Source organism: Phyllobates terribilis, unplaced genomic scaffold (assembly GCF_046119375.1).
Source record: "Phyllobates terribilis strain yellow unplaced genomic scaffold, ASM4611937v1 Scaffold_1__5_contigs__length_1240528914, whole genome shotgun sequence".
Classification (NCBI taxonomy): Eukaryota; Metazoa; Chordata; class Amphibia; order Anura; family Dendrobatidae; genus Phyllobates; species Phyllobates terribilis.
In genome coordinates, this window is record NW_027362761.1 from 895084323 (window position 1) to 895109196 (window position 24874).

At 42.3% G+C, this 24874-nt stretch overlaps 1 protein-coding gene across 2 annotated transcripts in view; it reads right to left on the reverse strand.

The window, feature by feature from the left end:
* Window positions 1-24270, reverse strand: part of ELOVL6 (ELOVL fatty acid elongase 6) — a 113194-nt gene extending 88924 nt beyond the window's left edge. The window contains exon 1 of one of the 2 annotated variants that reach the window (XM_073640833.1): window positions 23880-24270. Coding sequence is in view for 1 of the 2 variants with exons in the window: in XM_073640825.1 (XP_073496926.1) it covers window positions 23880-23968 (89 nt within the window). In the remaining variant the exon portion in view is untranslated. The remainder of the gene's footprint in view (window positions 1-23879) is intronic. The other variant, XM_073640825.1, reaches the window with a different exon arrangement.
* Window positions 24271-24874: the final 604 nt, after the last annotated feature.

Here is a 24874-nt window from a genome sequence, read left to right on the forward strand (position 1 = left end):
ACAGGGGGTAGAGTTATCCCGCACCTCTCCCGAAGCCGTCTGTCAACGCGATTAGCAAGGGCCATAGCGGCTTCCAGTGACGCGGGAGAGTCATACTGTGCCAACACATCCTGTAATTTGTCGGATAAACCTTGACAAAACTGGCTCCTAAGAGCCGGGTCATTCCACTGGGTGTCCGTGGCCCACCTACGGAACTCCGAACAGAATTCCTCCGCCGGACGATCTCCCTGCTGAATCCTACGTAACTTAGACTCAACAAGGGAGATCCGATCTGGGTCATCATATACGAGTCCCAGAGCAGCGAAAAACCTATCCACTGACTGGAGAGCCGGGGAGCCCGGGGGAAGAGAGAACGCCCAAGATTGTGGGTCCCCTTGTAGGAGCGAGATGACAATTCCCACCCTTTGTTCTTCACTCCCCGATGACCGAGGCCGCAGCCGAAAGTACAACTTGCATGCCTCCCGGAAAACAAAAAACTTGTCCCGCCCCCCAGTGAACCTGTCAGGGAGAGCTACTTTAGGTTCTGGTCCGGCTTGCTCCTGAGGATACAAAACCTTGGACCTAACGTCCGCCAGCTCCATGGACAAACTCTGCAACTGCCGAGCTAGACCGGCTACTGGATCCATGGTAGCTGGAGAAAAACTAAGTGGTCGGTGAAAATGTCACGCTGTCTCTGTATACTGGAGGTAGGGGGCCTAAGCTGACCCTAAGCTGGGGCCCTGACTAATCCCTCAACCTGGAGGTACTGTTAAAGGTACAGAGGTCCAGGCCGCCAGCGTAACCCCTACCTCCTGAGGATCCCTGCACCTAAGTAATCTAGTCCTGAGAAGGACCCCGATCACAACAAAAGGGGACAAGTAATAATATGCCCACACACAGTACTTAGACGAACGAGACAGTACAAGGGAAAAACCAAAACCATCTTGCATACAAAAACTACACAACTACAACAGAGGGAACACCAACGGGAAAGGAGATAAATGATAAAGCGAGGAAGGGAAAAAACTCTCCGAATACACTTATCTCTGAAACTCCAAATACCACGATCCGCTCTGTTTGTCTGCATGAAATGCTTTCACCGACACTTCCCTAACAGACCAGCAGGCATTTGAAGGAGTCTCACTACAGCAGCATTGATTGCAGCTGGGCGAGGCTGGACCTCGTCTAGCACAGAGAGAGAGAATTAACTCCCTCACTGCCGAAAAACACAAAGCACCAAAAAGTCAGCTGCGAGAAGTCAGGCTGTGTAATCGTGACGATCTTCGTGGCGACACACCCGTGACAATTACGTCAGGTTAAAAGAGCAGCGGCAAAAAAGCCTTGTCATAGCAGCAGACAAGTTTTTGAAGCTGCTGGTGCCTCCAACGTCCCCCGGACAACAAGATGCAGGGTCCTTCAGAGGTTTGCAGCTGTGCGTAAGCCATCCTGTCGACCTCCTCTATCCACTTCACACAAGCAGAAATGGCTCCAGTGGGCCAAACAATACATGAAGACTGACTTTGAAACTGTTTTGTTCACCGATGAGTACCGTGCAACGCTCAATGGTCCAGATGGAGGGAGTGGAGGATGGCTGGTTGATGGACACCCCATGCAAACACGGCTACGGCGCCAACAAGGAGGAGGTGGAGTAATGTTTTGGGCTGGAATCATGGGGAGAGAGATTGTCAGCCCCTTTAGGATCCCTGAAGGGGTAAAGATGAACTCCATAATGTTGAGTTTCTCAAACAGCACTTCCTGCCATGGTTCAAGAAGAAGAACCGTGCATTCTGCAGCAAGATCATTTTCATGCATGATAATGCACCGTCTCATGCTGCACATAACACATCTGCATCCCTGGCTGATATGGGCATAAAAGGGGACAAACTTATGGTGTGGCCCCCATGCTCCCCTGACCTCAACGCCATTGAGAACCTCTGGAGCATCATCAAAAGGAATGTCTATGATGGCGGGAGGCAGTTCACATCTAAGCAACAGCTCTGGGAGGGTATTCTGTCCTCATACAAAACAATTGAAGCAGAAACCATCCAAAACCTGACAAAATTCAATGGACGAGAGAGTTCAGAAGCTCCTTTCGAACAAGGGGTCCTATGTGCAAATGTAACATCACCTAGAATAAAGTTTTGAGTTGAAAACTGTTTGATTTCAGTTTGTAATAACCTGCTAATGCTTATAATTTCAAAAATGACCATTTTTTTGTTCTTTATTAAAATGAAAAGGTTGAAAACTCTGCTGTGCATAATAATTTGGAACATGCATTTTGAGTGCAGTTTGAGTGTTTTATTTTTTTAAAAATATACTGTTATCATAGGCAGTTTGTACAAAAACCTTTCAATTGTACTCTAATAGTTATTTGACTGGAAAATTACAATTACTGCAATTCATATAGGTAATTTGGGAAAATCTGAGAAAATATTATTTGAATAATAATTTGGAACACAGTGTATATACAGTGCTCGGCCAGTGAGCACCCTAATATATACAGTGCCCAGCCAGCGAGCACCCCCCCATATATATAGTGCCCAGCCAGCGAGCGCCCCCATATATACAGTGCCCAGCCAGCGAGCACCCCCCATATATATGCTGCCTGGCCAGCGAGCACCATAATATATGCAGTGCCCGGCCAACAAGCACCCGAATATATACAGTGCCCGGCCAGCGAGCGCCCCCCATATATACGGTGCCCAGCCAGCGAGCGCCTTCCTTACATACAGTGCCCGGCCAGCGAGCACCCCCCATAAATACGCGGCCCAACCAGCGAGCGCCCCCCATATATACAGTGCCCGGCCAGTAAGCGCCCCCCATATATATGGTGTCCCGGCCAGCGAGCGCCCCCCATATATACGGTGCCCGGCCAGCAAGCGCCCCCCATATACTGTATATGCTGCCTGGCCAGCGAGCGCCACTAATATATACAGTGCCCAGTCAGCGAGGTGCCCCCTTATGGACAGTGGCCGGTCAGTGAGCGCCCCCTCCATATAAAGTGCCTGGTGCCCAGTGCTTGAGTGAATGTTGCCTCAGCCAGCCTTTATAGAGCTCCACCAATTTTTCATTTAAGGGGTATTCTCAAGTTTGAAATGTATCCCCTCTCTATGGGATAGTCAATTACTTTCTGGTCACTGGCGTCTGACAGCCGTGGCCCCCACCAATCTCGAGAAGCAATCATGCACACTGCTGTTCCAGCCATTCTAATGGTAGCACTGAAGAGCAGACGAGAGCAGCAATCAGCAATCTCTGGCGGGCCCCTTAACAGTGACTGGAGCAGAAGTGCGCACGAATGACCTCTGCTCTGGTGACGCAGGGCTTTGCAGCACACTGGTTCTCGGGATAACTGAGTGCCCGAGTGTCGGACCCTCAGTGATCAGAAAGTTATCCCCTATCCGAAGGCTTAAGCTAGGGCTCCCCAGCTACAGCGGTCGTACAACACTGAGATTGCAGTGTCGCGTTGCAGCTTACCGCAACATGTCACAAACGTTTCCAAATGTTGTGGATTTTCTGTCACTGGACACAAGTCGCAAACAACTCACTTGCCATAGACTTCAATGCAAGTCGCGTACGACTATGACTTGCAAGTGACTTGTCTGCCATTTGGGTATTTTATTTGCAGCATAATCACAGCTCTAAAATAGTCGCATGACAGCAAGCCACAGACAAGTTGCAGAAATGTTTTAGGTCCCAGGACTTGTCGGAGAATTGCTGTTGGCGGCACATGTTGCCGTGTAGCACCAGCCTTATGCCATTTAGAAGCTGCACACCTGCCTGCCATATAGTGCCCCTAATAAACGGTGCCCCTCATACACAGCCTCAGCCAGAGAGTGCCCCTCATAACCCAACCTAGCCAGAGTGTCTCCCACAAAACAGCCCCATTTAGCCTTTACCCCTCTAAAAACAACTCTGATCAGAAAGTTCCCCCCATAAACAATGTCGTAGGTTTCAGATGATAAACAGATTTTACCTACTGCTCAATGTGGTCAGGAGACCTGCAGTTTTCTTGGCACTGAGAACTACAGTTAGGTCCATATATATTTGGACAGAGACAACATTTTTCTAATTTTGGTTCTAGACATTACCACAATGAATTTTAAACAAAACAATCCAGATGCAGTTGAAGTTCAGACTTTCAGCTTTCATTTGAGGGTATCCACATTAAAATTGTATGAAGGGTTTAGGAGTTTCAGCTCCTTAACATGTGCCACCCTGTTTTTAAAGGGACCAAAAGTAATTGGACAATTGACTCCAAGGCTATTTCATGGACAGGTGTGGGCAATCCCTTCGTTATGTCATTCTCAAGCAGATAAAAGGCCTGGAGTTGATTTGAGGTGTGGTGCTTGTATTTGGAAGGCTTTGGTGTGAAGTAAACATGCGGTCAAAGAAGTTCTCCATACAGGTGAAACGAGCTATCCTTAAGCTGCAAAAACAGAAAAAACCCATCCGAGAAATTGTTACAATATTAGGAGTGGCAAAATCTACAGTTTGGTACATCCTGAGAAAGAAAGAAAGCACTGGTGAACTCATCAATGCAAAAAGACCTGGGCGCCCATGGCAGACAACAGTGGTGGATGATCGCAGAATAATCTCCATGGTGAAAAGAAACCCCTTCACAACAGCCAACCAAGTGAACAACACTCTCCAGGAGGTAGGCGTATCAATATCCAAATCTACCATATAGAGAAGACTGCATGAAAGTAAATACAGAGGGTTCACTGCACGGTGCAAGCCACTCATAAGAATCAAGAATAAAAAGGCTAGACTGGACTTTGCTAAAAAAACATCTAAAAAAGCCAGCACAGTTCTGGAAGAACATTCTTTGGACAGATGAAACCAAGATAAACCTCTACCAAAGCATACCACATCATCTGTAAAACACGGCGGAGGCAGTGTGATGGCTTGGGCGTGCATGGCTGCCAGTGGCACTGGGTCACTAGTGTTTATTGATGATGTGACACAGGACAGAAGCAGCCGAATGAATTCTGATGTATTCAGAGCCATACTGTGTGCTCACATCCAGCCAAATGCAGCCAAACTAATTGGTCGTCGTTTCATACTACAGATGGACAATGACCCAAAACATAAAGCCAAAGCAACCCAGGAGTTTATTAAAGCAAAGAAGTGGAATATTCTTGATTGGCCAAGTCAGTCACCTGATCTCAACCCAATTGAGCATGCATTTCACTTGTTAAAGACTAAACTTCAGACAGAAAGCCCCACAAACAAACAGCAACTGAAAACCACCGCAGTGATGGCCTGGCAGAGCATCAAAAAGGAGGAAACACAGCGTCTGGTGATATCCATGAGTTCAAGACTTCAGGCAGTCATTGCCAACAAAGGGTTTTCAACCAAGTACTAGAAATGAACATTTTATTCACAATTATTTAATCTGTCCAATTACTTTTGGTCCCTTTAAAAACAGGGTGGCACATGTTAAGGATCCAATTTTCATGTGGATACCCTCAAATGAAAGCTGAAAGTCTGAAGTTCAACTGCATCTGAATTGTTTTGTTTAAAATTCATTGTGGTAATGTCTAGAACCAAAATTAGAAAAATGTTGTCTCTGTCCAAATATATATGGACCTAACTGTATATGGTCTCATTTAGACACCTGTGTACGAGAAAAACGGACCGAGTTTCATCAGAGTTTTTGATCAGAGTTTTATCCGAGTTTCAACCGAGCGTCACACATAGTTTTTCTATGATTAAAAAAAAAAAAAAAGTTTCTCCAACTTCTCACAGTTTGTGAAAAACAGACAGCAAATGAATGGCATCCGGGTGCAGTCCGATTGTTTTCCATGGACCAATAGACTAGCCTTGGCGATTTTGATCAGACATTTGGATCAATATCAGACATGTCTTAGATTTTGCACAGACCATCCGGTCCTACAAAAAAAAATGTGTGTGAATAGCCTCATAGCCTATCATAGGTACAAGTGCCATCTATGAAAATCACAGATAGTACTCGTATGTGAAAAAAGGAAGTCTGAATGATATATAGTAAGTTTGGAAAGCAATTAAGGCGGTCTTCTAGTCTAGCGGATCGGAAAAATCGTTTTTTTTATATATATATATTTTTTTCATGTATTTAGTGTGAAGAATATATCTGCAAAATGATTGAGCTCAATTCGCAATATTAAAAAAGTTATAGCACCTTATAGGGAGCGACCTCCGGCGCACGCTCAGACCGCGCCATGCATAATGATGCATTCCATCGCCCGTGTATGCTTTCTTAGCTTTTGGATTAACTTGCCCAATAGATGGTCATTTTTTGGGCGGCATTTTAAAAAACAGCCCTTAGTATTATGACCCTAAGGCCACAGCCCCACTCTCAGTATTTGGTCAGTATTTTTTCTCAGGAGTGGGAGCCAAAACCAGGATAAATGCAGAATTGGTGACTTGTTTCTATTATACCTTTTCTCTAATTGTTCCTCACGTGGTTTTGGCTCCCACTTCTGAGAAAAAATACTGACCGAATACTGATAGAAATCTTATAGAATGATAATTTGCTGGAGCGTTGTTTTGGAGCAGAAACGCAAAAAAACAACAACTCGCTCATTTGGAATTTTGCTCCGAAACATCATTTGGATGCAAAGATTGTGAACATAGCTACGTTTTTGGCAATAATTATCTTTAACGAGGGATTTATGCCAATTCTTAAAGTAATGGACATGATGGGGATGACTATTGGACAGCAAGCGGAGATGTTCACACACTTGGGACAAGGCTCGTTTAAGTCGCAGCGTTCGTCTGACTCCGTTCGAGACGACAGATCTTATTGCAGAAAAGAGCGCAGCTCCGCAGGAATTTTATGACCACTCTGTGGTCCTGGAATAGCTGATTGATTGTAAGTAAATGTGTCTCTATGTAATCAGTATGAAAACGTTAATGCATTTTTCTCAAAACCACTTTTTCCAATTGGTGGCCACGATATCTCCAGAACCAATTGGTCAATTGAGTCAAGGTTGTGCACATATTTTCAGTATACAAGTGCCTATCTCCTGTACCAGAATCAAGTTGAAAACTTTTTATTTGTGATTTTGACAGGCCTCCAATTGTGCGAAAAAGTGCCAAAAATCGATACTCAGTTTTCAGCATGACGCCATTTTTTTTAATTTTCACGGTATTTAAAATTCTGCTACCGAAGATAGCAAGAATCATAATAATTAAGAATCTTTTTGTTTTTTTTTGTTTCAGATAAGAACAACAGCCAGGATCGTGGCCATCCTTCACCACCGTGTTTTCACTGCATTTTTACAGTACTTATTTATACTGTTTTCATGATATAAAAAATTGTGAGCATACTTCAATCATGTGTAAATATATTGTAAAAAAACTTTATCCCAAAAATACTTTTTCCACAAGAAGGAAAAAAAAAAACAACAAAAAAAAAAAAAAAGCAAAAATAGCGTAAAAAAAAAATCGGGTGTCTAGACTAGAAGACCCCCTTAAGAGTACATACAAATACAGCAGAAGTATTCTTTTGCAGATCATTTACTGAATCCGCATTATGAAAACCTTATTCACATGAGTCATAAAGTGATGCTAATTTTGGGTGCGTAGTAAATCACTGCACTTCCTATATGTGGTGCTCGAGCAGGGTCCAACGCCAGTAGATATATGATGCAAAACTCGGCACTCAAGATACATTTTCAAAAATTAATTAGCCAGTAAATTAAGAGTGTTTAAACAGCAATGTTTCGGTCATATAGACCTTCATCAGTACACTCTACAATGATAGAATCAAAAGAAAAATATGAAAAAATACATTACAGTCATGCACATTTTGATACAGCAAAAGTATGTTTGTAAAATTGAAGCACATAAAGTAAACATAAGCTTGATCCATAGAGGTCAAAGTAACAAAGCTATAGTAAGCTCCCACAGTAATACTTTTCATGGCAAAAGAAAGAAGGAGTAGGAGGGACAAAAAGAAAAAAGGGAGATATAGGAGAGGGAAGAGCATACCTGTATGGCTGCGTGTTGAGAGGGATAGATGTGGGACTCAGTATCTCACAAAAGAGAAGTAATTCTGCAAGATAAGGTGATTCCAGGTAAATATCCACGGTGTTATAGACAGCCCATAACACCGTGGATATTTACCTGGAATCACAGCATTGTGCGCTGCAAGGATTCACTGGTTTCTGAGTTGGGAACAGCAGTGATTATGTGATATGCATACTCCGGGGCAGAAACAGTCTACTGGGTGTGACTTCGCTCCATTCAAGTGTATTGAGTGAGGCTGCGCCCACTAGACAGCCACGCCCTCACTCCATACACTTGTATGGAACGAGGCTGCGCCCGCTAGACATCCACGCCCTCACTCCATACACTTGTATGGAACGAGGCTGCGCCCACTAGACAGTCACGCCCTCACTCCATACACTTGTATGGAACGATGCTGCGCCCACTAGACGACTCCTTTAAGCGCACAGTGCATGAACGGGGGATTCAAAAGTATTTTCATTTTAGACCGGACAACCCCTTTAATATATTGCAGTCATCATATTATATAGTACCTTGTACTTACAATTGCTCATTTTGCCTTTCTACCCAGCTAATTCTTCTCTTTTCCATTAGGTCTATGACATCATGTGATTAAAAACTGACTAGCTGAATCCTTCTAAGCTCTATGTAGAAACAGGAGGTCAATTTTCCCTGCATGACTCATTTGGCACTGCAAACATGCCTGGCAGAGGGGGAGTATGGAACAGCTGGGTCAGGAGTTAAAGACAGGAATGATAAAAGCAGGTACAAGACATTTCCTGTTTCTACATAGGGCAGACAAAAGAGAAGAATTAGCTGGGTAGAAAGCCAAAATGAGCAATTGTAAGAACACAATGCTATATAATATGATGATTGTAATATAATAAGAGGATAAAAACCTTGATGGGAGTTCTTTTTTGATAAGAGACTTCAATTTAATGCAAAGGTCCCCAGCCAAATTAATTTTTTTTTTCAATTTACATCAGAAAAAAAATGGAGCAACTTATATAATTCAATGAAATATTATGTCCTTAGCAACTATACAGAATTATAGGGGTTGTCCACTACTAGGGCAACTCCTTCTCGATCTGAATGTTATACACGTTTAATTCCTTTGTGTGTACTGGAAGACAAAAAAAACTGAGGAAAAAAGGCAAATTGGACATCATTTCACACTAAACTTCAAAAATGGGCAGGACAAAATAATTTGCACCGTTTCAAAATTGTGGGTAAACAATTGATGTTCCTTTGTTCATGGTTCGCAACATAATCAAGAAGTTTACAGCCCATGGCACTGTAGCTAATCTCCCTGGACGTGGACGGCAGAGAAAAATTTATGAAAGGTTGCAACGCAGGATAGTCTAGATGGTGGATAAGTAGCCCCAATCATGTTTCAAAGAAATTCAAGCTGTCCTGCAGGCTCAGGGTGCATCAGTGTCAGCGCAAACTATCCATCATCATTTGAATGAAATGAAACACTATGGCAAGAGACCCAAGAGGATCCCACTTCTGACACAGAGACATAAAAAAGCTAGACTTCAGTTTGTCAAAATGTATGTAAGACAAAATCCTTCTGGGAAATCATCTTGTGGACAGATGAGACCAAGATAAAGCTTTTTTGGTAAAGCACAATTCTACTGTTTACTGAAAACAGAATGAGGCGTACAAAGAAAAGAACACAGTAACTACAGTCAAATATGGTGGAGGCTCAAAGATGTTTGGGGTTGTTTTGCTGCCTCTGGCACTGAGTGCCTTCACTGTGTGAAAGGCATCATGAAATCTGAAGATTACCAAAGGATTTTAGATGGCAATATAGTCAGAAAGCTGGGTTTGCATCTTAGTCCAGCAGGACAATGACCCCAAATATACTTCAAGAAGCACCCAGAAATGGATGAAAACAAAGCACTGGAGAGTTCTGTAGTGGCCAGCAATGAGTCCGGATATAAATCTCATTAAACACCTGTGGAGAGATCTTAAAATTGCTATTCGAAGAAGACGCCTTCAAATATGAGAGACCTGGAGCAGTTTGCAAAAGAAGAGTGGTCCAAAATTCCAGTTGAGAGGTGTAAGAAGCTTGCTGATAGTTATAGGAAGCAATTGATTGCAGTTATTTATTCCAAATGGTGTGCAACCAAATATTAAGTCGAGGGTGCCAACCATTTTGTCCAGCCCATTTTTTGGGTTTTGTGTGAAATTTTGTCCAATTTGCCTTTTTTCTCTGTTTTTTTTTGTGTTGTTTCAATACACACAAAGGACATAAACATGTGTATAACAAAACATGTGTAATTGCAATAATTTGCTGGGAGAAATACTTTGTTTTCTGAAACAATTTCAAGGGTGCCAACACTTTCTGCCATGAGTGTATACTCACCTCCCGTGCTGGTGCTGGCCAACTCTCACTTCCTCTTGATTAAATATACATCCGAAGGTGGGGAGAGTGATGCTAGAACTGACTGGGCGCCAGACTCACGTTTCATCACAACCGCGCGTGAGCCCCGGGAACGAGAGTGCCGACACCGCTGGAACGGCACCAGCACGGGAGGTGAGTATAGGTGGTTTTATTTTCATGGGGCCAAACATTCAGATTAAGAAAGGGTTATCTTAGTAGTGGACAACCCCTTTATGTATCTCCATGATTCCGGACTATGAGCTGTAGTTTCCTACTGGAATACTCCCTTGCTTCCATACCATGGATATACGACTGGCAATATAACTGCAGAGTAAGACTACTTAGTTTGTTTGTAGTCTGTTACCATAGAGACACACAGTTCTTCACAAGAGATTCACAATTCAGACCATTTTTGTTTACATCAAAAGGCATACTGTGAAATGACATTGTACATATATGATCCCCCTTGCTGTACCAAGTTCAGCTCACAGCAATGATAACAGTGCATAAAAGTGTGATATGTAAAACATATATCCTATATGCCTAATTTCTGACATACTTGTATAGGGCCATGTAGTATTGCACAATACACATCCTGTAGAGCATGTAGTAAGAATATTTCTTTTTAATTAGTAAAGACTGTTCGCCAGGAAAAAAATCAATGCCCAGATGAATTATACACCCAGATGAATACAGCACAAAAAGGCTACAAATTAATTATGTAGTTGAGGACACAAAAGAAAAAAAATATTTCACTAATATAATTGCTGTAATATCTAGAAAATACTAAAATATATCTGTTTATAGTTCCAATCAATCTGTGTATTTCATATTTAATGTAGAGATCACAATGAAAAACTTCAAACCATGGTAAAAAATATAATCCTTAGGTCTCATGTAGAGGGCAAAGTCCTGCAGCCAGTACCACAGCCCTCAAAGTCCCTACGCTTCTGAATTATGGCGGAGTTGTCACTCCATATACCACCTCCAACATTGTCGTCCTGCCTAGAAGCAATGCCTCGTAACATGGCATCATCTCGTACTACATGCCATGATTTTATATGCTTCCATATGATATTAGGACATATACAACCCCTGGCAAAAATTATGGAATCACCGGGCTCGGAGGATGTTCATTCAGTTGTTTAATGTTGTTGAAAAAAAGCAGATCACAGACATGGCACAAAACTAAAGTAATTTCAAATGGCAACTTTAGGGCTTTAAGAAACACTAAAAGAAATCAAGATTAAAAAAGTGATACTCAGTAAGGGTAATTTTTTTCAGACCAAGCAGAGGGAAAAAAATTATGGAATCACCCTGTAAATTTTCATTTCCAAAAGTAACACCTGCATCAAATTAGATCTGCTCGTTAGTCTGCATCTAAAAAGGAGTGATCACATCTTGGAGAGCTGCTGCACCAAGTGGACTGACATGAATCATGGCTCCAACACAAGAGATGTCAATTGAAACAAAGGGGAGGATTATCAAACTCTTAAAAGAAGGTAAATCATCACGCAATGTTGCAAAAGATGTTGGTTGTTCACAGTCAGCTGTGTCTAAAATCTGGACCAAATACAAACAACATGGGAAGGTTGTTAAAGGCAAACATACTGGTAGACCAAGGAAGACATCAAAGCGTCAAGACCGGAAACTTAAAGCAATATGTCTCCAAAACAGGAAATGCACAACAAAACAAACAAGGAACGAATAGGAGGAAACTGGAGTCAATGTCTGTGACCGAACTGTAAGAAACCGCCTAAAGAAAATGGGATTTACATACAGAAAAGCAAAACATAAGCCATCATTAACACCTAAACAGAAAAAACAAGGTTACAATGGACTAAGGAAAAGCAATTGTGAACTGTGGATGACTGGATGAAAGTCATATTTAGTGATGAATCGCGAATCTGCATTGGGCAAGGTGATGATGCTGGAACTTTTGTTTGGTGCCGTTCCAATGAGATTTATAAAGATGACTGCATGAAGAGAACATGCAGATTTCCACAGTCATTGATGATATGGGGCTGCATGTCAGGTAAAGGCACTGGGGAGATGGCTGTCATTACATCTTCAATAAATGTCCAAGTTTACATTGATATTTTGGACAGTTTTCTTATCCCATCAATTGAAAGGATGTTTGGGGATGATGACATCATTTTTCAAGATGATAATGCATCCTGCCATAGAGCTAAAACTGTGAAAACATTCCTTGAAAGAAGACACATAAGGTCAATGTCATGGCCTGCAAATAGTCCGGATCTCAATCCAATTGAAAATCTTTGGTGGAAGTTGAAGAAAATGGTCCATGACAAGGCTCCAACCTGCAAAGCTGATCTGGCAACAGCAATCAGAGAAAGTTGGAGCCAGATTGATGAAGAGTACTGTTTGTCACTCATTAAGTCCATGCCTCAGAGACTGCAAGCCAGAGGTGGTGCAACAAAATACTTATGATGTATTGGAGTGTTCTTTTGTGTGTTTGTTTTTCATGATTCCATATTTTTTTCCTCAGAATTGAGTGATTCCATAATTTTTTCCCTCTGCTTGGTCTGAAAAAAATTACCCTTACTGAGTAGCACATTTTTAATCTAGATTTCTTTTAGTGTTTCTTAAAGCCATAAAGTTGCCATTTGAAATGACTTTAGTTTTGTGCCATGTCTGTGATCTGCTTTTTTTCAACAACATTAAACAACCGAATGAACATTCTCGGTGATTCCATATTTTTTGCCAGGGGTTGTATTAGGACGCAGTACGGGCCCAAAGATAGGAGGAGGAGGCAAGAATAAATGTTTGTCTTTTTTTTTTTTTTTAGTAAACAAATTTTCAATTTGTTTCTAAACACTTAAAGAAAATGATGCAAGTTTGGAATTACCGTTAGGCCAAGTTCACACGTTCAGTATTTGGTCAGTATTTTACATCAGTATTGATAAGCCAAAATCAGGAAAGGAGCAATCAGAGGAAAAGTATAATAGAAACACGTCACCACGTCTGTAATTATCACCCACTCCTGGTTTTGGCTTACAAATACTGATGTGAAATACTGACCGAATACCGAATGTGTGAACGTGGCCTAATTGTACTGACCTGGAAAATGGTCATATGGAATTATACTCCCAGGTCATATTAAAAGCACAATGAACGACGTAAAAACAAAACCCAAAACACTATTGCGGAATTGCGCTTTTCACTGCACTTGTAGTTTTGAATTATACCTTTCATTTATACTGAAAAAGTGAAAACAAAATTCCAACTGTTCCCATAAAAAACAAGCCCTTATATGTCGTCAGAAAATGAAAAATGCTTTTGTAAGAAGGGCAAGAAAGGACGAAAGCACAAAAACGGAAAATTGCCCAGTAGGGAAGGGGTGAAAAACACTGTTGGAGTGAACGTTTTTAGGTATGTTTTTACCTAATAGACTTCTATGACTGCTGAAAAAAATGTGTTTAAAAATGCAATTATAAAGCAGAATCTAGAGTTTCTGTACTAAGAAAATACATTAAAAAAAAACTAACAGCATCAAATCTGCACACAAAGCGTTTTTGATGCGTTTTCGCGGCGGTTTTTCCGCTGCGAAAACGCTTGTTAATAGGTCTGCCAGCTATTGCAATGATAATCCTGATGTGCTGTGCACATGATGCGGAAATTTCCGCTCAGGATTACCATTGCGGTAAAAACCGCAGCATGACCATTGTGCGTGTGTTTCCGTCGCAAATTCGCGCCCATTGACTATAATTGAGCCGCATCAAATCCGAAGGTATAATATTTATAACTGCGGATTTGATGCGTTTCAATTAAAAGCCAATGGCTGCGTATTCACGGCAGAAACGCACTGCGGGCGGTACCAGAGTCGGGAGAGGAGGACTGCTACTCCTCTCATCCGACCGCCGCTCCTGCTGATAACAGCGAGAGCGGCACAGCTGGGAGGAGCAGTAGTCTTCCCAGCCAAGCCAGCTACCACGTGGTGTAAAATATAAAAAATAAAGTTAAAAAAAAAAAAAAAAACTTATACTCACCTGTCCGGCGCCCCCCGGGTGTCCTCCTGGTCCTGGTCCCCGGCGATGCTCTCAGCAGTATACTGTGCTTCCAGGACTTGCAGTCACGTGAGCGATCAGCTCACAGCAGTGACATCAGTGATTGCTGATGTCACTGCTGTAGATGGCAGTGGGACAATTGTTGACGGCGGACAAGTGAGCAATATGGTTGTTTGTTTTTTTACTTTTTTTTTTTCAGAAGATCGATGGCTTCACGGACCCAGTACAATAAAAAAAAAATAAAAACCGTGTGTTTTTTATTTTGTTAAAATACTTTATTCTGGCCGCGTATTTATTGAAAAAGCGGCGATAACTTTACTACGCGGTTAGTAATGAGGGCGTTTTATAGACGCCCTCCATTACTAACCTTTGCTTCATGTCAGCCGCCAATACAAGGCTGACGTGAATCGCAACATCTATTACCCCACTCGCCACCACTATAGGGTAGTGGGAAGAGCGGAGGCTAAGCTCCAGATGAGGGGTAATATTAATAGCCGCGGAGGAGGCCAGGATTCATGGCCCTTTTCCTGGCTATTAATATCAGCCTGCAGCTGTCTAGTTTAGCCTTTTCTGGTTAGATTTTATAGGGGGACCCCACGTCAATTTTTTTGGAGCCCCCCTGTAATCTAGCCAGTAAAGGCTAAACAAACAGCTATGGGCTGATATTACTAGCCAGTAAAACATTGTTGGCTAATGGCCGCTTCCCGGGCTACTAATATCAGCCCCCAGCGGTTGGCTTTCCCTCTGCTGGTTATAAAAATGACGTGGGAGCCCACGACATTTTTTTTTTAAATTTTAGGCTCTGTGCCCACGATTAAGACTTAGTAGCACTTTGGACGCATATTTTTGCTGTGTCCAAAACGCTGTGTTCTATTGAACACAGGTAAATCCATGTGTTCACTGAACCATGCGGATTTACCGCATTCAATACAATCTAGTGGTCAAATTTCTGTTGCAGAGACTAGCGACTCCGCAAGAGAATTTGACATGCTGTCAGTGTCAGTCACTGTCAGTGTCTGCGAGTGATTCACAGCCTGTGTCTGCGAGTGATTCACAGCCTTTGATGCACGCATAGTGGACATGGGATTTCTAGAAATCCCATCCACTATGCTGTAACATCTGGACGCTGAATGTTTGACGTTGTATAAACACTCAGCGTCAAAACTGCAGCGGCTCCTGACCGTGGCCACGTACCCAAACTCACTCGCATGTCAATTTCTGTAGCGGACACGCTAGTCTCCACTGCAGATTTTGACAGATTGAAGTGTCATTATATGCGGTGGATTCACATTTAAGGACAACAAAAGTGCAACAAAAATACGCTGCGTCCAAAGCACTGCTGAGTGCTGATCGGGGAGACATAGCAGCTAACGAACCAGCTGTGAGCTGTTAATTATAGCCAGGGACCATATTTTCAAATTACACCTTCCCAGGCTAAATATAGCAGCTCACAGCTGCCGCATAAATTACATGAATAGAAATGCTAATGAAAATTGGGCAAATGGGATCAGCTGACACCTAGTTCTTTTGTTTGGTGATGACAAGGTGTCAATCAGACCTTTTCATGACCAAACCTAATTAAAGTAAAGTAAAGCGCTAAATAAACACACAGACACAGAGCAAACACTTTATTTGAAATACAACAGACACATTCTTTAATCATTTAAATTAACCAATATACTCACCCCAGTTCTGATGGTAATCCAAGGGTTTAAGCAATGTCCCACCAAATAACTTTATTTAGCCCCAATAAGCATTCATTGATATACAAAAACTCATCAAAGAGCTTCAAAAAATGCATCAAAAACCGCACGGAATTTCCACAGCGTTTTTCCTGCCAAGGAGATGCAGAAACGCTCAGGAAATTTCTGCTTCAAATCATGATCATGCGCACATAGCCTAAGAGTGCTATTGCATATTTTGGTGCAGACGACCGCAGAGAAACCACAACTGAAAAAAAAATCAACTTTTTGGATGTGGGAACATGGCCTTATACATTAGTTTTGATGTTCTGCATTGTGCACTATGTATATACACTGTGTGCAGAATTATTAGGCAAGTTGCATTTTAGAGGATTATTTTTATTACTGATCAACAACTATGTTCTCAATCAACCCAAAAGACTCATATATATCCAAGCTTAATATTTTTGGAAGTTGGAGTGGGATTTTTTTAGATTTGGCTATCTTAGGAGGATATCTGTTTGTGCAGGTAACTATTACTGTGCAGAATTATTAGGCAACTTACTTTACCTTGGCCATGTCCCTGAGTATCGCACACCTTGTGCTTTTTGATACTCCAGTAACGTTGCAGCTCAGAAATATGGCAAAACTGGTGGCGAATGGCATCTTGGCAGCTTCACGCTTGTTTTTCCTCAATTCATGGGCAGTTATTTTGCGCCTTTTTTGGCCAACACGCTTCTTGCGATCCTGTTGGCTATTTGCCATGAAACGCTTGATTGTTCGGTGATCACGCTTCAAAAGTTTGGAAATTTCAAGACTGCTGCATCCCTCTGCAAGACATCTCACAATTTTGGACTTTTCAGAGCCCGTCAAATCTCTCTTCTGACCCATTTTGCCAAAGGAAAGGAAGTTGCCTAATAATTAAGCACACCTTATATAGGGTGTTGATGTCATTAGTCAACACCCCTCCTCATTATGGAGATGAACATCACCAGATTTACTTAATTGGTAGTTGGCTCTCAAGCCTATGCAGCTTGGAGTAGGACAACATGTATAAAAAGTATCAAAGTGATCAAAATACTCATTTGCCTAATAATTCTGCACACGGTGTAGTCTTCAACTCACTACAGTGTATGGTTAGATATGGGAAAATATAACCTACACTATTAGAAGTCTTGGAGAAGTCGCATAGGTCACTGAACTCCAAGGTGACTACTAATTACTTAGTTTATGGTATTCAGCTGCTGAAGAACTTTTTTTTTTTTTTAAAGAAAAGGGTAACTTCATGTATAACATCTATTATTTGATATAAAACATTCTTATAAATAGTAGTAACCTTACGTACTGCTGCATGTAGTACACAGTGCTGTATTTGTACACTCATGGACAAAAGTTGAGACTAGTGCAAATTCTGATTTTCACAAAGTTTGCTGCTTCAGTTTTTATAGTGGAAATTTAATAACTCTAGATTGTTATGATGAGTGATCGGATGAATTGCAAAAACCTGCAAAGTTATTCTTTGCCATAAAAATTAACTTAAAAAAAAACAACACATGTTCACACATCCAGTATTTGGTCAGTATTTCCCATCAGTATTTGTAAGCCAAAATCAGAAGTGGGTGAAAAATGCAGAAGTGGTAACGTGTTTCTATTATACTTTTCCTCTGATTGCTCCACTCCTGGTTTTGCCTTACAAACACTGATGTAAAATACTGACCAAATACTGAATGTGTGAACGTGGCCTTACACTGATTTACAGCCATGCCACAAAATGACCTGCTTACATAATTTTAGTGCTCTTCGGGATAGCTCAGGAGGAAGTGTTAATGAGGACAAGGCAGCTAATATAATTCAATCAGTGTAACAGAGTGATAACAGCAGACTGGCAGGATTAAAAGGAGTGAGGTGCTTTAAATCATTGTCTTCTTCTTTGAACCATGGTTACCTCCAAGGAAACAAGTGCAGTCATCATCGCTTTGCATGAAAGAGGGCTTTACAGGCAAGGACATTGCTGCTTTTAAAATTGCCCCTAAATCAAACATTTATCAGATCATTAAGTACTTAAAAGTTAAATGTTCAGTTGCTGTGAAGAAGGCTTCAGGGCGCCCAAGAAAGTACAGCATGTGCCAGAACCATCTCCTAAAGAGGATTCACCCACGAGATCAGTTCACCACCAGTGCAGCACTGGCTCAAGAATGACAGCAAGCAGGTGACAGTGCATCTGCACGCACAACAAGGCAAAGGCTTTTGGGGGCTGGCCGGTTGTCAAGAAGGGCAGCAAAGAAGTCACTTCTCTCCAAGATAAACATCAAGAACAGACTGATATTCTGCAGGAAGTAGACGGATTGGACTTCAGAGGACTGTGGTAAAGTTGTTTTCTCCAATGAAGCCCCCTTCAGACTGTTTGGGACATCTGGAAGAATGATTGTCTGGAGAAGAAATGTGAACAGCACCAGGAATCCTGTGTCATGCCAACAGTAAAGCATCCTGAAAACATTCATGTTTGGGGTTGATTTTCATCCAAGGGAGTGGGCTCACTCACAATTGAAATCAAATCAAACATATAAAGAATGTAATAAATAATGTTATCTAAACATCATCAAAGAGCAACTTCTCCCAACGATCCAGGAGCAATTTGGTGATGAACAATGTGATATTTGTCTCTGTGAATAAAACATTGACATTTTTGGGTCCATGGCCAGGATCAATCCCATTGGGAATCTATGGTCAATCCTCAAAAAGTGGGTGAACAGGCAAAAAACACAGAAATTGTGATAAACTCCATTAGGTAAGGATGGGTTGTCAGTCAGAATTTGAACTGAATTCCAAAATTTGTGTCAGTCTCAAAACTTTTGGATTCAACTATAGCGTCCATAATGCTGCTCAAATCCCACAGTGTCCAAGTGTAAAAATAAGAATAATAATAAAAAATAAAAAAAACAGCTGTAATCCATGCGACCGATCACGCAGAGGATAATGACTCCTGCAGCGAACGGGCTCCTCTGCGTGATCGGTCGCATGGATTACAGCGGGGGTCACTTAGGACAGGTGAGTATAAGGTTTTTTTTATCTTATTCTTACAGTTGGACACTGCGGGAGCAGACTACTACTCGTATCATTGTCTTCCCTGCTGGCGCTGCGATCAGCACCAGCAGGGAAGAATGATGAGGAATTGTCCCAGGCGCCGGTACGTGTCACACTGATGACACACGGATGTCATCCGTATGTCATCAGTGTGGGACGTTTTGCTCCCCGTGCAGGGTGTAAAAAACAGACATGTCAGATTGTTATGCCCACGGACACACGGACCGAGAAAATACACTGACATGCGCACAGACCCATTCATTTGAATGGGTCTACATGTGTCAGTGTCTCCAGTACGTGTGGAAACTGTCACCACATGTACCGGAGATACTGACCTGTGAAAGAGAACCTTAAAGCACACCTGTCAGCAGGATTGTGCCCAGTAAACCACATACAGTGTCAGGTGGGCTCCGTTAAACTGACTAAAATGATACCTTTGTTGATGAAAGCCGTGCTGTGGCATCTGTCGCTTGCCGCCATTTTGCTGGAGGAAAAAGAAATTTGCCTGCAGCAATATGGCGCCGCCGGCCGCACTTGCACAGTAGCATTTCTCATCAACAGTGAGATGCTACTGCGCATGAGTGGGCGGGGTGGCCGTTTTGGGGCATGTAAATTTCAGGTTTGGCACACAAATTACACAGGCAGTATATTTAAAATAGGAGGAAGGTCAATGAAGGAACAGTGACCTGTCAGAAGGCAGACATAGGAATACATAAGCAGAACACAAGTTAAAGCCCCTCCCCAAAGTATGGGCATATTATTATGTCAGAAATTAAAATAAAGATTATAAAAGAACCACAGCACGGATTTCATCAACAAAGGTATCATTTTAACAGTGTAATGCCGCCCACCTGACAATATATGTGGCTTACTGAGCACAATCCTGCTGACAGGTGCGCTTTAAAGAATAAGGCCTCATTTCCATTTATCCTGCAAACACCAAGGAATGACAGCTGTGTACCCATGCACAGTGTACACAGAAAACTGCCAATCAGCATTAAAAAAAACTGGTAAAACAGTGATTTTACCAAAACTGCAGCAGCAGCTCAGTAAGTAATACATCACTGGTATCAGGGGTCTGCCCCTATATCATGTTGCTCTCAGATGGGGAAGCAAAAGCCTGGTGACACATTCCCTTTAAGTCACTGATGCAAGGTGGGATGCTAATAATCCTGAACAGCAGGATTTTGTAAAATTGAAAATTGATTAGCTGGGGGTGGGGGGGGGTGTAAGGTGTCTCTCTAATCTTTTTGCAGCAAAGACAGAATATTTTTGAAGATCTGGAATTTTGGCATTCTGGACATTAATTATTTCTATTTTTGGAACCAGTGCCAACAGACTGCCGGGCACCATAGAGGAACAAAGCTGCAGATGTGGTGATTGGATTTTACTTTCGAGATATTTGTGTGTGTCTATAATATATATTATATATATATATATATATATATATATATATATATATATATATATATATATATATACACAGTGCTGGCCAAAAGTATTGGCACCCCTGCAATTCTGTCTGAAAATACTCAGTTTCTTCCTGAAAATGATTGCAATCACAAATTCTTTGGTCTTATTATCTTCATTTAATTTGCTTGCAAGGAAAAAACACAAAAGAGAATGAAGCAAAAATCAAATCATTGATCATTTCACACAAAACTCCAAAAATGGGCCGGACAAAAGTATTGGCACCCTCAGCCTAATACTTGGTTGCATAACCTTTAGCCAAAATAACTGCGAACAACCGCTTCCGGTAACCATCAATGAGTTTCTTACAATGCTCTGCTGGAATTGTAGACCATTCTTCTTTGGCAAACTGCTCCAGGTCCCTGATATTTGAAGGGTGCCTTCTCCAAACTGCCATTTTGAGATCTCTCCACAGGTGTTCTATGGGATTTAGGTCTGGACTCATTGCTGGCCACCTTAGAAGTCTCCAGTGCTTTCTCTAAAACCATTTTATAGTGCTTTTGGAAGTGTGTTTTGGGTCATTGTCCTGCTGGAAGACCCATGACCTCTGACGGAGACCCAGCTTTCTCACACTGGGCCCTACATTATGCTGCAAAATTTGTTGGTAGTCTTCAGACTTCATAATGCCATGCACACGGTAAAGCAGTCCAGTGCCAGAGGCAGCAAAGCAACCCCAAAACATCAGGGAACCTCCGCCATGTTTGACTGTAGGGACCGTGTTCTTTTCTTTGAATGCCTCTTTTTTTTTCCTGTACACTCTATGTTGATGCTTTTTCCCAAAAAGCTCTACTTTTGTCTCATCTGACCAGAGAACATTCTTCCAAAACGTTTTAGGCTTTCTCAGGTAAGTTTTGGCAAACTCCAGCCTGGCTTTTTTATGTCTCGGGGTAAGAAGTGGGGTCTTCCTGGGTATCCTACCATACAGTCCCTTTTCATTCAGACGTCGACGGATAGTACGGGTTGACACTGTTGTACCCTCCGACTGCAGGGCAGCTTGAACTTGTTTGGATGTTAGTCGAGGTTCTTTATCCACCATCCGCACAATCTTGCATTGAAATCTCTCGTCAATTTTTCTTTTCCGTCCACATCTAGGGAGGTTAGCCACAGTGCCATGGGCTTTAAAATTCTTGATGACACTGAGCACGGAAGACACAGGAACATTCAGGTCTTTGGAGATGGACTTGTAGCCTTGAGATTGCTGATGCTTCCTCACAATTCGGTTTCTCAAGTCCTCAGACAGTTCTTTGGTCTTCTTTCTTTTCTCCATGCTCAATGTGGTACACACAAGGACACAGGACTGAGGTTGAGTCAACTTTAATCCATGTTAACTGGCTGCAAGTGTGATTTAGTTATTGCCAACACCTGTTAGGTGCCACAGGTAAGTTACAGGTGCTGTTAATTACACGAATTAGAGAAGCATCACATGATTTTTCAAACAGTGCCAATACTTTTGTCCACCCCCTTTTTTAGGTTTGGTGTGGAATTATATCCAATTTGGCTTTAGGATAATTCTTTTTGTGTTTTTTTCATTGAAGACAAATTAAATGAAGAGAATAATACCGAAGAATTTGTGATTGCAATCATTTTCAGGAAGAAACTGAGTATTATCTGACAGAATTGCAGGGGTGCCAATACTTTTGGCCACCACTGTATATATGGCACATTTGCTTTCCACATTTAATTGTGCACACTCTATATTTTCTCCATGTTGGTTGCCCAACTTTTGCAAAAAAAGACAAAGAACACAAGGAGCCAACTCTCAGTACCTCAGCCCACGTCCTGCCCTTGCTGCATACTCTGTGCTCATACCGGTCCTATCTACAACCCATTTTTGTGTTTAGTAGCCCTGAAGACATAGATGAATGCATTTTTTCATTGGCAAGTTCTCGCCTACTATTCCGTTACCAAAAGTTCACGTGAAGCATGTACAGTATGAGAAAAGAACGACAGCAAACTCTCCTGGCTGCAAACAGGAACAAAGTAAGCTTTCTGCAATTAGTCCAGGACCAGACATAGAGATAAGAGTCATCATGATCAGCTTTTTCTATTGCTCTATTCGATTTTTAAAGCGTCTGAACCAATAATTGAACGGACTATTCCCATCTTCATAAATGTGTATTGTCGGATAGTGCTTGTAAGTTGAAACAATTTTACAATTCACTGCTTTTAGCCATTTGCGATATTGACACTTCTCTTTTGTCTACAGTTCGTTGCTTTGGGGCCCGACCACTGCTGCTAGAAAAAAGAACATACTCCGTGCTTACAAGCTCCATTCTATTGAGTCTGTAAGCATTATTCTGAAGATGTCCAGGACCGCTGGTGAACACCGTTATTTATGGTGCTAACGCCAGGGCAGTTAGTGTATACAAGCTAGACAGCAGCGGTGGTCGGTCTCCTAGGCAACGAGCTGTAAGCAAAGTGTTACTATCTCAAAAACTGATGCACATTCTAATAAGCAGCAAACTGCAAAAGTGATTGTATTAACAAGCAGTATCTGACAATAGCCATTTATGAGGCAGGGAATCAGTCTTGCAGACTAAAACTCCAGTAGCATCCTTTGTACAAATCTGAGCATCTCCTTGCTCCATCCAAGAGCCATTAGATGAGCACAAGTGCTCCATGTGTCTGAGCGCAGCCACGGCGGGAGGGAGGACAACACAGGTCAATGACATCACAGTATGCCCTATAGGCACCACTGAAACTGAACAGGAGCTGACGCTCAGAGGGATGTGGAGTGGACTGACAATTAGGAAATGATACAACAATATATATATACAATACAACCAGAGTAAAAATATTGTGCGATGAAGAGCAGCACAGTATTGCCAACATATTCCGCTTCGCAGTACACAGAGGCCCCCAATCTGATCTCCCATGAGGAGCACATACCCAGGGCTGGTGTTACACAATATAAATGGTCATCTGCTTGTAGCCAGGATGCTGCTGTGGCAGGCCAGGGGTTAATGGCCATTAGCTTATTACAGCTTAGGCCCTGGCTCTTACCAGAATAAAGCCCTACTGTGTAGCCAAGCGGCATCCTATGCAGCCCCCCATTCATCTCCTGTGCAGCAGGGCCCTGGCACATCAGCATGCCCCCTGTACCCCTGGTCTGCCATGGAGGCCTGCTCCCATCATATACAGCACAGTGCATGGGAAAAGTGTGCAGCACAATTACAGCCCACTCCTGCCTCTGAACCTGCGTGGGAGATGGCTCCTCATGCCCACCACACAGCCATACACGAGGAGGGCACCTACCAGTTCTCCTGCATCCACTGGATCGCTTCATTCTCGTTAAACTGCTTCTCGAATTCATATTCCTGCAAAGTCAACACTGACATGTTCATTGCTGGATGCTACCTGGGGAGAGCAGCCTTCCTGAGCCTCTGTAGCGCCACCTCCTGCTCCGAGCCCCTTCCCTAGGTGTCTGTGCCTCTAACTGTACCCTTGAATTAGCATTGCTCTCCTCGCCCTATCCTCCTCCCGGGTCACAGGCTCTCCTCCTCCTTTCTTCTGCATCCACCCTGACAGCACTGCAGCGCTGCGGTCCTAGAGCCGCCTGTTAGCTGTGCTGGAGCACCTGACACCCATTGATGGCTGAGCCCGCGCTCCAGCACCTGCGCCCCCTCTGCCTCGCCACAAGCCAGATACTGCAGCCATGGCAATGAGAGGACTGAAGACTTTACTGTCATACCTCCTACAGGACCAAACCATGCTGGACTTTTTCAATTTGCCATCCTAAAATCATTAACCTTTTGCATTTGAAAAATCTGTTGTTTGCTTCTTTTTTATAAACTTATCTTTCTTGAGTTTTAACATGTGAAGATAGAGCAACAATCACAAAAGAAAATTAGTGCAAATATGACATAGAAAATGTAACACTATAAAAGTTCGTGCAGACGGCCGAGTTCGGTCCGAGTGCGATCCGACAAAACATCGGATCGCACTCGGACCCATGTTATGGGGTCGTGCACATGTCCAATTTTGTACGATTTGCATCTCATATTCTGATCGCACTCAATCATGCAAGTCAATGAGTCTGTGGAAACCATTGAACTGCACTTGGATGACATCTGAGTGCAGTCTAATTTTCTCTGACTGACAGAGTGGAGCAAATGGAGACTTTTTTTTTCACCATGTTCTCCTCATCTGAGAAAATTGGATCACACTGTGCTGACACTCTGATCAGAGAATGATTAGCATAATTGATCCTATTTTCTCAGATGAGAGAAAATATGGTTGTGTAACCCTAG